This window comes from Schistocerca gregaria, chromosome 4, assembly GCF_023897955.1.
Source record: "Schistocerca gregaria isolate iqSchGreg1 chromosome 4, iqSchGreg1.2, whole genome shotgun sequence".
Taxonomy (NCBI): Eukaryota; Metazoa; Arthropoda; class Insecta; order Orthoptera; family Acrididae; genus Schistocerca; species Schistocerca gregaria.
The window spans coordinates 92,455,679-92,470,071 of record NC_064923.1 but is presented as its reverse complement, the minus strand read 5'-3'; the positions used below and the strand labels follow the sequence as shown (position 1 = coordinate 92,470,071).

Genomic DNA, 14,393 nt, shown 5'->3' with positions numbered 1-14,393 from the left:
CAGTTTGTTTCTGGCGTTTATTCATACCCGGCATTGTTCGCATCCAAGCAAATGAACGAAAATTAAATGAAGTGATATGAATCTGGCAATTGATTCTTTAGGGGATGTTAGACCTCAGTATACAGTTGCTCTGGGTTGTGATACTCAGGAGCCCTGTGATGTTTATTTGATTTGAGCAATTTCAAAGCAGAACTATACTCTTATAACAATAATAATATAATAACATTAATTGAATTTGCTGTCAGTGCTTGGCAGAAAGTGATAATAATATTAAAAAGGAAAACACTTCCTAATGTTCTGCAAAATTATATTTATTCGGTCAAGAACAGGCTTTCGCCCTCTTATTTTATTTTCTTGTCACAACTGCATGTCGCCAACACAGATAAACATGATGTATGACTTAAACAGATGTTATTCGAACACAAGATACAAAAATGACAAAGTTTTTACATAGGAAAATATTTCCATAAGTACGTTAACTAAAAATGGGAGCGTAAACAAAGTTCTTATGTGGACATACCTACAACAAATGATGAGAAATAAAAGATTTTACAGTTATAATCTAGTATTTGTAACGAAAACTTAATTTAACAAGGGCGAAAACAGAAACTTAGTCTAATCATATAACACTAGGTTGACATTCTGTGTCGTGTGTTGGCTGTTTCCAGTAGAGTAATGTTTCTACATCGTATGAATGGTTTTGTGCTAAAAAGGTGATCAGCTAAGGTCGAAATTTTCTTCTTTAATCGTCAGTTTCTCTAATTTTCACGTAGCCTGACCGCCACAGCTCTGCGTGACTGAAAGTTAAATTTTCGCAACTACAGACCTACGTTTTATAATATCAATAACATATCAAAATTTATTATTCAGTAGTAAAGACAAAACAGACAGAGCAGTGGCAATTAGGTTACGTGAATATGAGAAAAGCTGGGGATTAAAGAGAAAAGTTTCGATCTTTGTGATCATCTTTTAGCAGAATACCATCAACACGATGTAAAATGTAAAATTCTATAGTCTGTCGAAAAAAAAATAATAAATAAGAGCAGAAAGGCGACCCTACTAGAAATATTGAAATTCAACAAACACATGACACAGAATGCCAGCCTAGTATAAATGATCAGACTTAATTCCCATTTCAAATACTAGATTCTAACTGTAAAATCATTTTATTTCTCGTAATTTTTAACGTATATCTCCACATAAAAACTTGGTTTATCCTCCCATGTTTTGTTAATGTACTTATTGTAATATTTTCCTATGTAAACAATTTGTCATTTTTGTATCTTCTGTTCAAACAATATCTGTGTAAGTCGCACATCAAGTTTATCTGTGTGGGCGACATGCAGTTGTCACCTGAAGATGGTTCGAGAAGCCGAAAGACAGTTCGTGACCAAATAAATATAATTTTGCAGAACATTTCCTTATTAAAATTAATAGTAATAATAATTGCTATTATTATAGGTGCAAATTTGACAAGCATTCTGCAGATAAGTCAGCCTAAGAAACCAAAATAATTGATTACTGCCCACAATCGCTAAAAAGCTGCTGCATAGCAACAGATGTTCACATAAACCTATATAATGAAAGTTATCTGCCTGCCCAACTGTTCATTCTGAAGCACCTTGTTTATGTGTACAGTAGTGAGTCGTAGAGATCTTTTGTGTGTGTTGACTCAGTGGATGATGTAAGTACAACTTTTGTGGAGTGCTCGCTCCTACCTGCGCGCTTTTCTTTGCCACTTGCAGAGGGCAGCAGCAGGCAGCGGAAGTAGCAAGCTGCAGCCGGCACGGTAGGCCTCCGGTGGACGGTGGACGGGGTAAGCTGAGCTCCGCCACCCTCATGTAGATAGACTACCGGTAGTGAGTGATCCCAGCCAGAGAACTGCGAGTTATTTGTACTGGCAGTGGAAACTTGCCTTCGCACCCCCTCAGGTCTAGTGGTAATATGGCCCAGTGGACAGCCAGTCAGAAACTAAAACATAGATCAAGCATGAAAACAGGAAGGAGCTGTACCGAACCGCAAAAAAAGACGCAAAATCGAAACAATGAACGGTCCAAGCTCAAGACGTGCAAATAGGGTAAATTTGAGTAGCCACGGCGCCATTGTTATGTGATCACGGTGTTGTAGTGCACCTTCATATCTCCCTCGTGCCTCATTTTTTTTCCACAAAATTATCAACTGCCCATCCGGTCATTGACGTATCTGCTCACTGTATTCAAATTTGTGTCTGTGTCGAGGTGTAACGGCCGTTTGCAACAGTGAGGTGTAAGGAAGGGGCCTCCGGGAGGACGAACCTCCTATTTGTTCTACACAAGTACTGCATGTTACGATTCTTGCGTTCAGTGTTGGAAGTTTTGACTCTAGAATTCCTTGGTTGTAACATAGTTGAGACCCGCTTATTTGTTGTTTTTATTTCTGTGAGAGGTCTATGCGGTATACCACCTCCTCTTACTATTCATCACATTTAGTTACGACGGTAATATATTCCTAGCACATGACTATATTCTATAACCAATGTATAGTATGACAATTACCAAGATCGCAGAAGGAGAACAGACACGTCAATGACCGATCGGACAGTTCGTAATTTGGTGAAAAAGAAAATGGTCGCGAAGGAGATTTGAAGACGAATCCCTTACTTTGCAATGCAGCACCATGGCCATATAACCACGACGCCGTGATTGTCGCAATTCCCTCGATGTTGCACATCGACCGTTCACAGTACACTCTCCTCCTGTTTTCATGCTTGATCTCCGTTCAATTTTTGATGGGTTATCCGCTGGGCCATTTTACCACTTAATCTGAGCGGGGGTTCGATGGCGAGTTTCCCTTGTGAGAAGCTACTGAATTCAAGCTGAAAACAAAAGTAACAAATGCTTCAACGTTTTGTGCAATTAACGGTGGCAGCACATTGTCCAATAGAAGACCTGTATAAATAAACCTCCACCGCACCAAACAACGTATCTTCATACCACTCACGCTACATGCCTCTCTCTCTCTCTCTCTCTCTCTATCTATCTATCTATCTATCTATCTATCTATCTCTGTAAAGCGCACACACAAATGTTCGTGATTTCTGTCACATCGTTTCCATCAGTAGCTTCAGTTTCCCGCCAAATCTTTTTATGCATGGCTTCGCTTCCCACCGGATTTTTTTGTTTTGGCGTCTGTAAATTTGTGGGCGAAAAACGCGCCGAAATACCTCGCGTTTCCTTCTGGGTTGAGTCCAGGCTACGATGAACATGTTGTGGTGGGAGGGAGATTTGTAGATCAGCTACGGTTTCGGTCGTTTCGTGAGCTGAGAAACATCCACGTTGCCGTTACGTTTTCTGCACACAACCCGGATGGCAGTGCGAAGAATTTCGGCAAGTTCCGCCCCCCAGAAGCTTTTTTTTTTTTTTTTTTTTTTTTGTCATCAGTCTACTGACTGGTTTGATGCGGCCCGCCACGAATTCCTTTCCTGTGCTAACCTCTTCATCTCAGAGTAGCACTTGCAACCTACGTCCTCAATTATTTGCTTGACATATTCCAATCTCTGTCTTCCTCTACAGTTTTTGCCCTCTACAGCTCCCTCTAATACCATGGAAGTCATTCCCTCATTTCTTAGCAGATGTCCTATCATCCTGTCACTTCTCCTTATCGGTGTTTTCCACATATTCCTTTCCTCTCCGATTCTGCGTAGAACCTCCTCATTCCTTAACTTATCAGTCCACCTAATTTTCGCCATTCGTCTATAGCACCACATCTCAAATGCTTCGATTCTCTTCTGTTCCGTTATTCCCCAGAAGTTACAGAGGCCAAACTCGCAAATCCTCGGGAAATCGAAGCGATGCATGAAATATGTGCACACCCCTGCGATTGCGTGTGTGTTGATTGAGGAGCGGACGGAAATTGGGGAGGGGGAGTAGGAGAAGTGAGAGGAAGGAGACAGCAGGATTATCACATAATTTCCATTACCATAGTAAAAATTGTTCGTTAGTCATCTGTACACAGTAAATTTGAAGTATAGTATAACAATCAAAATAAGGTATTAAGCTACGGCACTATAGTTGTTATTACATTGCAAAATTTCTGATTGCAGTGAATGCCAAATATAGCAATCATCTTGCAGTAACTGACGGTTCAGGACGAGGAGATGCGAACAAAGAAAAACTGAACTGACAGTGCATTCTCACGTGCCTACAGGAAAAGACTTGCTAAATAGAATATTACTGCTATTTCAGACTAAATCTTTCGTTCTGTAGTGGTGTGCTCACTACACTGAAACTCCCCACCAGGTTATCACTGTAGGCTGGGCACTGGGAGTGTCCGAGCTTTAATGTTTATGAGGACCTCACCTGCGTTTCTAGCATTTGTAGACTTAGAGAAAGCTTTTGATAATGTTGATTGGAATACTCTTTCAAATTCTGAAGGTGGCAGGGGTAAAATACAGGGAGCGAAAGGCTATTTACAATTTGTACAGAAAGCAGATGGCAGTTATAAGGGTCGAGGGGTATGAAAGGGAAGCAGTCGTTGGGAAGGGAGTGAGACAGCGTTGTAGCCTTCCCCGCTGTTATCCAGTCTGTATATTGAGAAGCAGTAAAGGAAACAAAAGAAAAGTTCGGAGTAGGTATTAAAATCCATGGAGAAGAAATAAAAACTTTGAGGTTAGCCGATGACATTGTAATTCTGTCAGAGACAGCAAAGGACTTGGAAGAGCAGTGAACGGAATGGATAGTGTCTTGAAAGGAGGATATAAGATGAACATCAACAAAATCAAAACGAGGATAATGGAATGTAGTCGAATTAAGTCGAGTGATGCTGAGGGAATTAGGTTGGGAAATGAGACACTTAAAGTAGTAAAGGAGTTTTGCTATTTGGGGAGCAAAATAACTGATGATGGTCGAAGTAGAGAGGATATAAAATGTAGACTGGCAATGGCAAGGAAAGCGTTTCTGAAGAAGAAAAATTTTGTTAACATCGAGTATAGATTTAAATGTCAGGAAGTCGTTTCTGAAAGTATATGTATGGAGTGTAGCCATGTATGGAAGTGAAATATGGACAAGAAGAGAATAGAAGCTTTCGAAATGTGGTGCTACAGAAGAATGTTGAAGATTAGATGGGTAAATCACATAATTAATGAGGAGGTATTGAATAGAATTGGGGAGTAGAGGAGCTTGTGGAACAACTTGACTAGAAGAAGGGATCGATTGGTAGGATATGTTCTGAGACATCGAGGGATCACCAATTTAGTATTGGAGGGCAGCGTGGAGGGTAAAAATCGAAGAGGGATACCAAGAGATGAATACACTAAGCAGATTCAGAAGGATGTAGGCTGCAGTAGGTACTGGGAGATGAAGAAGCTTGCACAGGATAGAGTAGCATGTAGAGTTGCATCAAACCAGTCTCAGGACTGAAGACCACAACAACAACAACAACACCTACTACATGTGCAATCTGTGATAGTAATATATTCTTTTGCGCTTCCACAGCCCACTCCTAAACAGACTACATTTTTTCGTATGCTATCACAGTCAGTTAGAATTTAAACATTCTTGAACAGCTTTAAAATCTTCATACACACTCAAAGTTTCCTAAGAAAAAGATTAAATATCAGATGTAAATGTATGCAGACTGGAACGGTCATGTAGTTTCACAGCCAAAGTCGCAAGTTCCCTATCTAAGGAACACGTATGTTATTGAGTGACTGACAATGTATGCAGTATGAGATTTTCCACGGTCTTCAAGTAATGCGGTGAGACGCATCTTATCAGATGCTCAGCTGTGTTTGTGTTGCACTTCTGTTCTCCTAATGTATGCCTTCCGTTATAGTACCGCGTCGTTGTATTTAAACTGGTGGGGTTCTGAGTGCTGCAGTACGGTCTGTATGCATCGCAGAACGCTGAAATGCGGTAGGTATGTTCATTAATCGGCGCGCTCGTAGAGTATGCTCAACGAATGATAGTTCTACTTTGTATCACCAGGCAAAAACATGCCGTTGTATGCAGTCTGAATGTGATGAGCGGGCACAAAAAAGAGAGGAATGATCAAAAACATGATAACCGTTGTTGTGGGATGTTTGTTAGGATATAGTCACAAGTTATACCATGTATCCACTTTGATCTCCCGACTCAGCAAGGAGTTGCATCCTTATTGTCGACATTTGCTGGCATTATACCGAGCGTAATCAGAGCAATATGCTGTCCTATGCTGTCCTTCATAGGAGAAAGAGTCCGGATAAATCCCTAATAGGCAAGGTTTTTCAGATGTCCTCACAACCAGAAGCTGCATGGATTTAGCTCGGGGAATCTCGAAAGCCATATATCTTGAAATTGCCTAGAGATGATGCGCTCATTACTGAATGTTTCTCAAAGCAAATCTTTCACCTGGAAAGCGACTTATGGGGTCGCCCCGTTTTGCATGAAAATGGTGGTGGCTGACACAGTTGCGTTCTTTCAAAAGTGGAATCACGTATTACACAAGGAGGTCCTTATAACGTGCAGCTCTCACTGTACGCATAACAAGCCCGCAAGGCGTCATCTCCTCGAAGAAAAACGGACCGAGAATGAAGGAGCTTGTGGAACCACATCACACAGTCACATGCGCTGTGTTCACTGGATGTTCCTCCACAACGTTTAACGAAGTAGAACACTAAGTGCGACAGTTCTGTGCATTCACCGCACAGTGCAAAGTAAAATGTGCATCGTCCGTCCAAAGAATATTTTCCAGCCACATGCCATATATTTCCATGCGTGCCAAAAAACCAAGGGAAAAATCACTGTATTGTAGCCTATCATGGGGCTTCATTTGGTGCACATTCTCAATCTTGTGTGGATACCAGTATAAAATGCGGCTCTGTTGATCAGAGGAAGAGATTTCCCGCTACAGAACTCGAGCGCTGGCTGCAGAATTTGAGCCATCTGCTGCGCGGTCAACTGTAACAATATGCAACTTCATCAACAACCGCCTTGGTAATGGGCCGTCTTCCTCTCCCTGCCGCGCCATCTTGTTTCTTCAAATTTCCTGATCATATTTATTGATACGAGGTCCCTCTTCAGCTGATTCTGTAGGCGATATTACCGCAATGCAGCGCTGCTATTAGTGCCAATTTCATAAAACAACTTTAACAGCAGTGCACAGTCTTTCTTCTCAGTAGTCATTGCGTTTCGTAAGGAAAATTTCAGCCATCTAAACCTTTTACACCAACGGTCACAGCAAAAGAGAAATCAATACGCATCGCCAAGCGACAAACAGCATGCTGACATCAATACAGCGAGCGTTTCACATTCCGACTGCGTACAGCGCCATATTTTCACCTGGTAGCAGAAAGTGGAACTATTATTTTTTGGGAATATTCCATGAGCGCACCGCCTGATGAGCATACCAATGCTGTATCAGTGTCTAACGATGTACACAGGCCGCACTGATGCACTCGTAACACCGTCTTTTCAATCATAAACACCCGGTACACAAACATGATTTTAGTATGTCGTGTGTGAGTGAAATCTTATGGGACTTAACTGCTAAGGTCATCAGTCCCTAAGCTTACACACTACATAACCTGAATTATCCTAAGGTCAAACACAAACACCTATGCCCGAGGGAGAACTCGAACCTCCGCCGGGACCAGCCGCACACTCCACGACTGCAGACCGCTCGGCTAATCCCACACGGCTGATTTTAGTAAATAAACAAAACAAATTGTCTGCCGTGAATAACTCACTGTAAGATAAAGCCAGACGTAGTCAGTATCACAATTGCAACTATTGTCCAAACATGGGCAGACGAATGCCGGAAAGAGCTTACGGCGTACGTGTAGCCCTGTTCTTAATAACAAAATGTCTCACGTAATGACAAAAGTAGACTGCGTAGTGAGCGAAACAGAGAGAGAGAGAGAGAGAGAGAGAGAGAGAGAGAGAGAAGACAAGACAAGAGGAATGTTGGCCATGACTTTCATAAGAAGCTAGTTCATTCTCAGTGTTACCCCTAGTTACAGCAGATTTATCATCAGCGTGTATAATGGGCATTAGCAGCCTCTGGTACTTTGACGTTGTTGTGGTCTTCAGTACGAAGACTGGTTTGATGCAGCTCTTCATGTTACTCTGCCCCGTACAAGCCTCTTCATCTCTACACAACTATGACAACCTACCTCCTTAGTCTTGGTCTCCCTCTGCAATGTTGACCCACCACATTTCCTTAGCAAATCGACAATTCCTTGTAACTCAGGATAAATTTTATCAAGTGATTCCTTCTTTTTCTCAGGTTGTGTCGGAATTTACTTTTTTGATCGTTTAGATTCAGCACTCCCTCATATGTTATTCGATCTATCCACCTAATCTTCAGCACTTTTTATAGCACCTTATTGCAAAAAGGTTCTACCTTTTTACTGTCTGGAGTTCCTATCTTGTGTGTTTCACATCCATGCAAAGCTGCACTCCAGACAAATACCTGCAGAAAAGGCTTCGTAATACTTAAATTTATAAATCGTCTTTTTCCTACTTCGGCCATCATTAGTTATTCTGCTGCCCAAATAACAAAACTCGCCTACTTTTTTTAGTGTCACGTCGCCTGATATACATTCCTCAGAATCACCTGGTGTACTTCGACTACATTAAGTTACAACTGTTTTACATTGTTGATCTTTATTGTATAACTTCTTTTCAAGACACTATAAATTCTGTTCAACTGATCTTCACAACCCTTTGCCGTCTCTGACATGCTTACAATGTCATCAGCACATCTCAGAGTTCGTATTTATTCTTCCTGGACATTAATTCCTACTCCAAATTTTTCTTTTGTTCCCTTTACTGCTTGCTCAGAGCACAGATTGAATAACATCGGGTTAGGCTACAGCCCTGTGTCACTCTCTTCTCAACCACTGCTACCATTTGATGCCCTCTGACTCTTATAACTGCGATCTGGTTTCTGTAGAAGTCGTAAATAGCCTTTCGGTCGCTGTATGTTGTCCCTAATATCTTCAGAAATTCGAAGATTGCATCCAGTAAACACTGTCAAAAGGTTTCTCCAAAATTATGAATAATACACATCTACCTTGTTAGATTAGTCGTGACTCAGTACCGCCTCTATGGAAATCAAAACTGATCTTTTCCGAGGTCGGCTTCTACCAGTTTTCCAATCTTCTGTAAATAATTCGTGTCAGTATTTTGCAGCCAAGACTTATTAAACTGATCATTCTGTAATGTTCACACGTCTTAGCATCTGTTTTCTTTGGAATTGAATTTACGAGTATTAAATTCTTCCTGAAGTCCGAGGGTATTTTACCTGTATCATATACAACTGTGTGCAAAACTTAAGTACGAAATGGTGTGTCATCGCCAAGTAACATAGCTCGATGGAACTTGGAGCATACATAGAAAGAACTGGCACAGTACAGTGCAGTACAGCACAGTACAGAAGGTAACTCAAATAAACACGGTACGAGACGACCAGAAATGACGCTTTCATTCAAAGACAATAATTAAAACGAAGACACTGTGGTTCGTGACGCTCACCTGGGTATTACAAAAGGATGGTACATGGTTCTTAACAGGGTGTGTGATCACCAAGGACAGCAACGTGCTGCCATGCTCGCCACATGATTGGTGAGCTGTTCTTGTGGAAGAGGGCGAAAACGAATTTTGCTGAGGGGTAAAAAAAAAGGGGTTGGATTGTGTTTTGGTAACGAAACTAAATTATTTTTCAAATAACATTACCATTTCATAAGACAGTACCACCGATTACGAACTTTAGTAATAATGGCATTTTTTTAAGTACTAGCTCTAACTGAGGTTATTGTGCTGGATCTGCAGTCAGATGGGTCATACTTACTGCCTCATTTGCATAAGGAAATCACTTTTTTCACCTAAAAAAATCTGACCATAATAAAATGTGCACGTGATTATTTTGCTGACGTGCAGTACAAGGTCTCTCTCTCTCTCTCTCTCTCTCTCTCTCTCTCTCTCTCTCTCTCTCTCTATTCGACTAGTCGGTTCCGACTCTCCCTGACTCCAAGAACCAAAGCATGCCAATTTCTTCTGTCCTGCACTTTCTCCCATAGGCTTTCCATGTTGGAACACATTACTTCTGTGATGCTGTCGATCCACCTCAGCATCTGACGTCCTCTTCTTCTAGTGCCTTCGATCTTCCCCAGCATTAGTGTTTTTTTTTTTTTCAGTGAAACATGTCCTCGCATGCTGAGTCCAAGATAAGTCAGCTTTCGTTTTAGTATCAGGTCCTCCAGGGAGCGCTCTGGTTTTATATGCTCTAATATTGACCTATTGGTTCTTTTTGCAGTCCATGGGACTCTAAGAAGTTTCCTCCAACACCAAAATTCAAAGGAGTCTATTCTTCGCCGTTCCGCCTTTCTAATGATCCAGGCCTCACGTCCGTACATCACAACTGGGAAGACCAAAGTCTTTAGAACGCGGATCCCTACTCCTTAAAACCTTGTCAAGGTTTGACATGGCCTTTCCACAAAAGCAGTAAGCGTCTCCTGATTTCGTGGCTGCAGTCATCATCAGCAGAAACCTGGGAACCTAGATAACTGATCGTAGCCACTACCTCCATTGTTTCTCCTCGTATATGACCTTGTATTGTCAGTACTTTACAGTTCACTAAAAAAACTGAAGCTTTCTTGTAGTCCAGTACGGCGTGCCGAATGGCTACTACAACATGGAAACTTTGCCTTTCATGGTCCCATTATCTACCATCTGAACTCTCTGGGAACACCCATATATTCATTCTCAGAAAGAATTGTTTGACAGTCCGTTTAGCTGCTACGAAAACGGTGTGCCCAACTGGTCATCACTGATAATTTTCTTGATAAGAAACTTGTTTGTCTATTTCCCACAGATCAGCTGACTTTGACCCATATGGACTTATAATTCCACAGTACATTGTCTTCAAAACTCCTCCATCAGTTTCGTTCTGCCTTCTTGGCTGTCAAAAAAATCTCTGTGGCTCGTTTATTCCAGATGATATTTCCGTGGTTTCCTAAAATTCATGCTCTTTCGTACATTAGTGCCTAAATACTGTGACCATGTGTCAAAAGCCTGAATAACAAACTTTTTCAGTGCGAACCGTTGCGAAACGTGCAGGAAGAGAGCCAGTGAGATTCTGGAAGGTACCGACAGGGACCTGGAGCCATGCAGTTCCGACTCTAGTGCCGCGGCCAGCTACGCTAGTTCTCGCGGTTGAGGATCCATTGCGCGAATAGTCTAGCTGAGGTGGTCCCACATGTTTTCGATAGGATTTTAATGTGCGGAGTTTGGTGGCCACACTCATCGTGCATGTACACTGCGAGGTGTGTGACGCGTTGGATTGTCCTGCTGGTAGCAAAACTGCATCTAATACCAGACATGGTCCCCAGGTGTTGACCCATTGTGCCGTACAGAAGAACGAAATCATCCAGGAAACGCCAAAAAAATATTATCCAGAGTCCACACCACACCCTTCCGACGATTATACAATGTAGGCTTTCACGGCCGGTGTTGTCTTCAGCTGAAACTTCGGGCTGAAAGGCCGTGGTCGATGTATAAAATATCCACCTGACGTTTCGTCTCCATCTGCGGGAGACATCTTCTGAGGTCATCCGGCTACTGCCACTGAGGCTCCAGTTAATCTCGCATTTACTCTCGCATGTACCTTTGGGAGTCACTGTGGGTTACGGGTGGATGGGACGCTGGGCCACAGGGTATACAGAAAGAACACTCACGCGGATCGATACCTCCACAAGGAATCAAGCACCATCCTAGGCAAAAAAGAGGTGTCATAAAAACCTTGGCGGACAGAGCCAACAAAATCTGCGATTCGGCTTACTTGCAAGATGAATTAAATCACTTACAGTCAGCCTTCATGAAAAACAGATAAATCAGCAAGGAAATTGATCCCTCCATCAAAGAAGGAAAGAAGCCAGAAGTCAAGAGCAACAAAGGTCACCTACTGGAAAAGTTTTCCTACCGTTCATTAATAAAGTCACGGACCGTATCGGGAAAGTTCTGGCCAAGTATGGGATCGAAACAACCTTCAGACCTCACCAAGAAGATTAAGGAATATTTAAGAACTGCAAAAGACGGCCGACACCCTCTAGCAACACCTGGGATATACAAAATTCCATGCAGTTGTGGACAAGTATATATTGGAATAACGAAAAGAAGTGTAAACACCCGCTTAGCCGAACATAAAAGGAATTGTCGCTTAGGACACATCGAAAACTCGGCCGTAGCTGAGCATGTTTTTCAAGATGGGAACCACGAAATTAAATTTAATGAGACAATCGTTCTAGCACGACCATCCCATTATCATGCGCGCATGTATAGAGAAGCGGTAGAGATTCACAAACACCATAGTAATTTTAGTAGAAAAGAAGGAGTTTTAAAGTTGGACAAAATACGGATGTCGACGTTGCGCCAGCAGAATGAAAATCGATTACTCTTAATCGAGAATGATGACGCCTTCCAAAGATAGGCATACCGGCAGCATCACGTGACGAATGGCGGTGTCCACTATCCGCTCTATAAATGCGAGAGTACCTGGAGCCTCTTTGCAATAGCCGGTCGACCTCAGATGTCTCCCGCAGATGGAGACGAAACGTTAGGTGGAAATTTTATACATCGACCACGGCCTCTCAGCCCGGAAGTTTCAACTGAATCTTACCGACGATTGATCCTGGGCGTTTCCTTTCAGATGATTCTTGCAGCACACAACAACAGTAATCTGTGCGAAGGAGCATAAAACTTAAACCATCTGAAAGGGGCACCTGTCACCATTAGGTGGACGACCAGTCGTGGTGTTGGCGTGCAAATTCCAGCCTCTGTCACTGGTGAACAGCAGTCAGCATGGGTGCGTGACCCAGACGCCTGTTGCGGAGGCCCGTACGCAGCAATGTACGCTGAACAGTCGTTGCGGAGTCACTGTTGGTAGCCCATTGGTTCATCTGGGCGGTCAGTTGCTCAACATTTACATGTCTGCACGCCCGCACACATCTCCGCAGCCGTCCATCACCCCTGTCATCTGTGGCCTGTTGTGCATCACACTTGCATCGGCGCCGGTTTTGGATAGTGCCATTTTGCGATTCACGGTAATCTTTATCCACGATGGCACGCGAACGGTTTACAAACCAAGCCATTTCAGAAACGCTTTCACCCTTTGCCCGAAAGCCAGTGATCGTGCACTTTCTGGCGTCAGATAAATCGCTACCTTTCTGCTTCACGAGAACGAGTGCATTGTTTTCCGCGGCGCAACAAACCCTGTTTATATTCCCCTCACTGCTAGTGCACCTATGAGTGGTGCCGCCCGGGTAGCCGACCGGTTCTAGGCGCTTCAGTCTGGAACCGAGCGACCGCTACGGTCTCAGGTTCGAATCCTGCCTCGGGCATGGATGTGTGTGACGCCCTTATGTTAGTTAGGTTTAAGTAGTTCTACGTTCTAGGGGACTAATAACCTCAGATGTTAAATCCCATAGTGCTCAAGCCATTTGAACCATTTTTGAACCTATGAGTGGTTGTTGCACGTTGACGTCCAACAAAGGCGCTGGTCACGTTAAGATGCGTGGACCGTGCATTGCACACTCCACTCTGGAACACTGAGAGTGCTGCTTCTGCTGAGTTTCTGAAAATACTTATTTGCGTTTTCTACATTTAAGGCTCCTTCTTTTGTAAGTACTTCCTTTGTTTCGGTTGTAAAGATAACAGATGCTCCCTCAATGTCCATGGCACCTATCAGATTTTTACTTCTCATGACGTCGTTTGCTTATTGTGCTGTTGTTGTTCTTGTGGCCTTCAGTTCGAATACTGTTTTGATGCAGCTCTCAACGCTACTCTATCCTGTGTAAATCTCGCAACCTCTGCGAAACTGCTGCAACCTACATCCACATCAACCTGCTTATTATATTCTAGCCTTTACCTCATTATAATTTTCCCTCTCCTCCAATCCTTCTCCCTATTGCCACATTTAGGATTCCTTGTTGCCTCATCATATGTCGTATACCAATTGATCTTTCCTTTTAGTTAAGCTACCCGTTAATATTTTCCCCTCAGTTCGATTCGGTATCTTCTCGTTACTAATTCGATCCACCCATCTAAGCATCAGCATTCACCTGTAGTCATATTTCAAATGCTTATATTCTCTTTTAATATTAATTGTTTATCGTTCACGTGGCACTTCTGCACAAGGCTACAAAAATACTCCAGAAAGGACATCTTAACACACACATTTAACTGTATGTTAATAAAACTCTCTTTTTCAGAAATGCTTTACTTGTTGATGCCACTCCGCAATTTATACCCTCTCCATTTCAACCAGGGTAAGCTATTTTACTGCGCTTCTACTACTTTTAGTGTCCCATTGTTCGCGGCTAGTGGTCTTGCGGTAGCGTTCTCGCTCCCCGCGCACGGGGTCCCGGGTTCGATTCCCCT

The 14,393-nt window shown here is 42.6% G+C and overlaps 1 protein-coding gene across 14 annotated transcripts in view; it reads left to right on the top strand.

Moving 5' to 3' along the window:
• The window catches only part of LOC126365747 (adipokinetic hormone/corazonin-related peptide receptor variant I-like), a 1,043,803-nt gene that overhangs the window by 996,931 nt on the left and 32,479 nt on the right, over positions 1 to 14,393 (top strand). Inside the window, exon 10 of one of the 14 annotated variants that reach the window (XM_050008221.1) lies at positions 1,746 to 1,816. The exons of the other annotated variants lie outside the window; for them this stretch is intronic. Within the exon in view, the coding sequence (XP_049864178.1) occupies positions 1,746 to 1,771 (26 nt within the window). The 3' untranslated portion in view covers positions 1,772 to 1,816. The remainder of the gene's footprint in view (positions 1 to 1,745; positions 1,817 to 14,393) is intronic. 14 annotated transcript variants of the gene reach the window in all.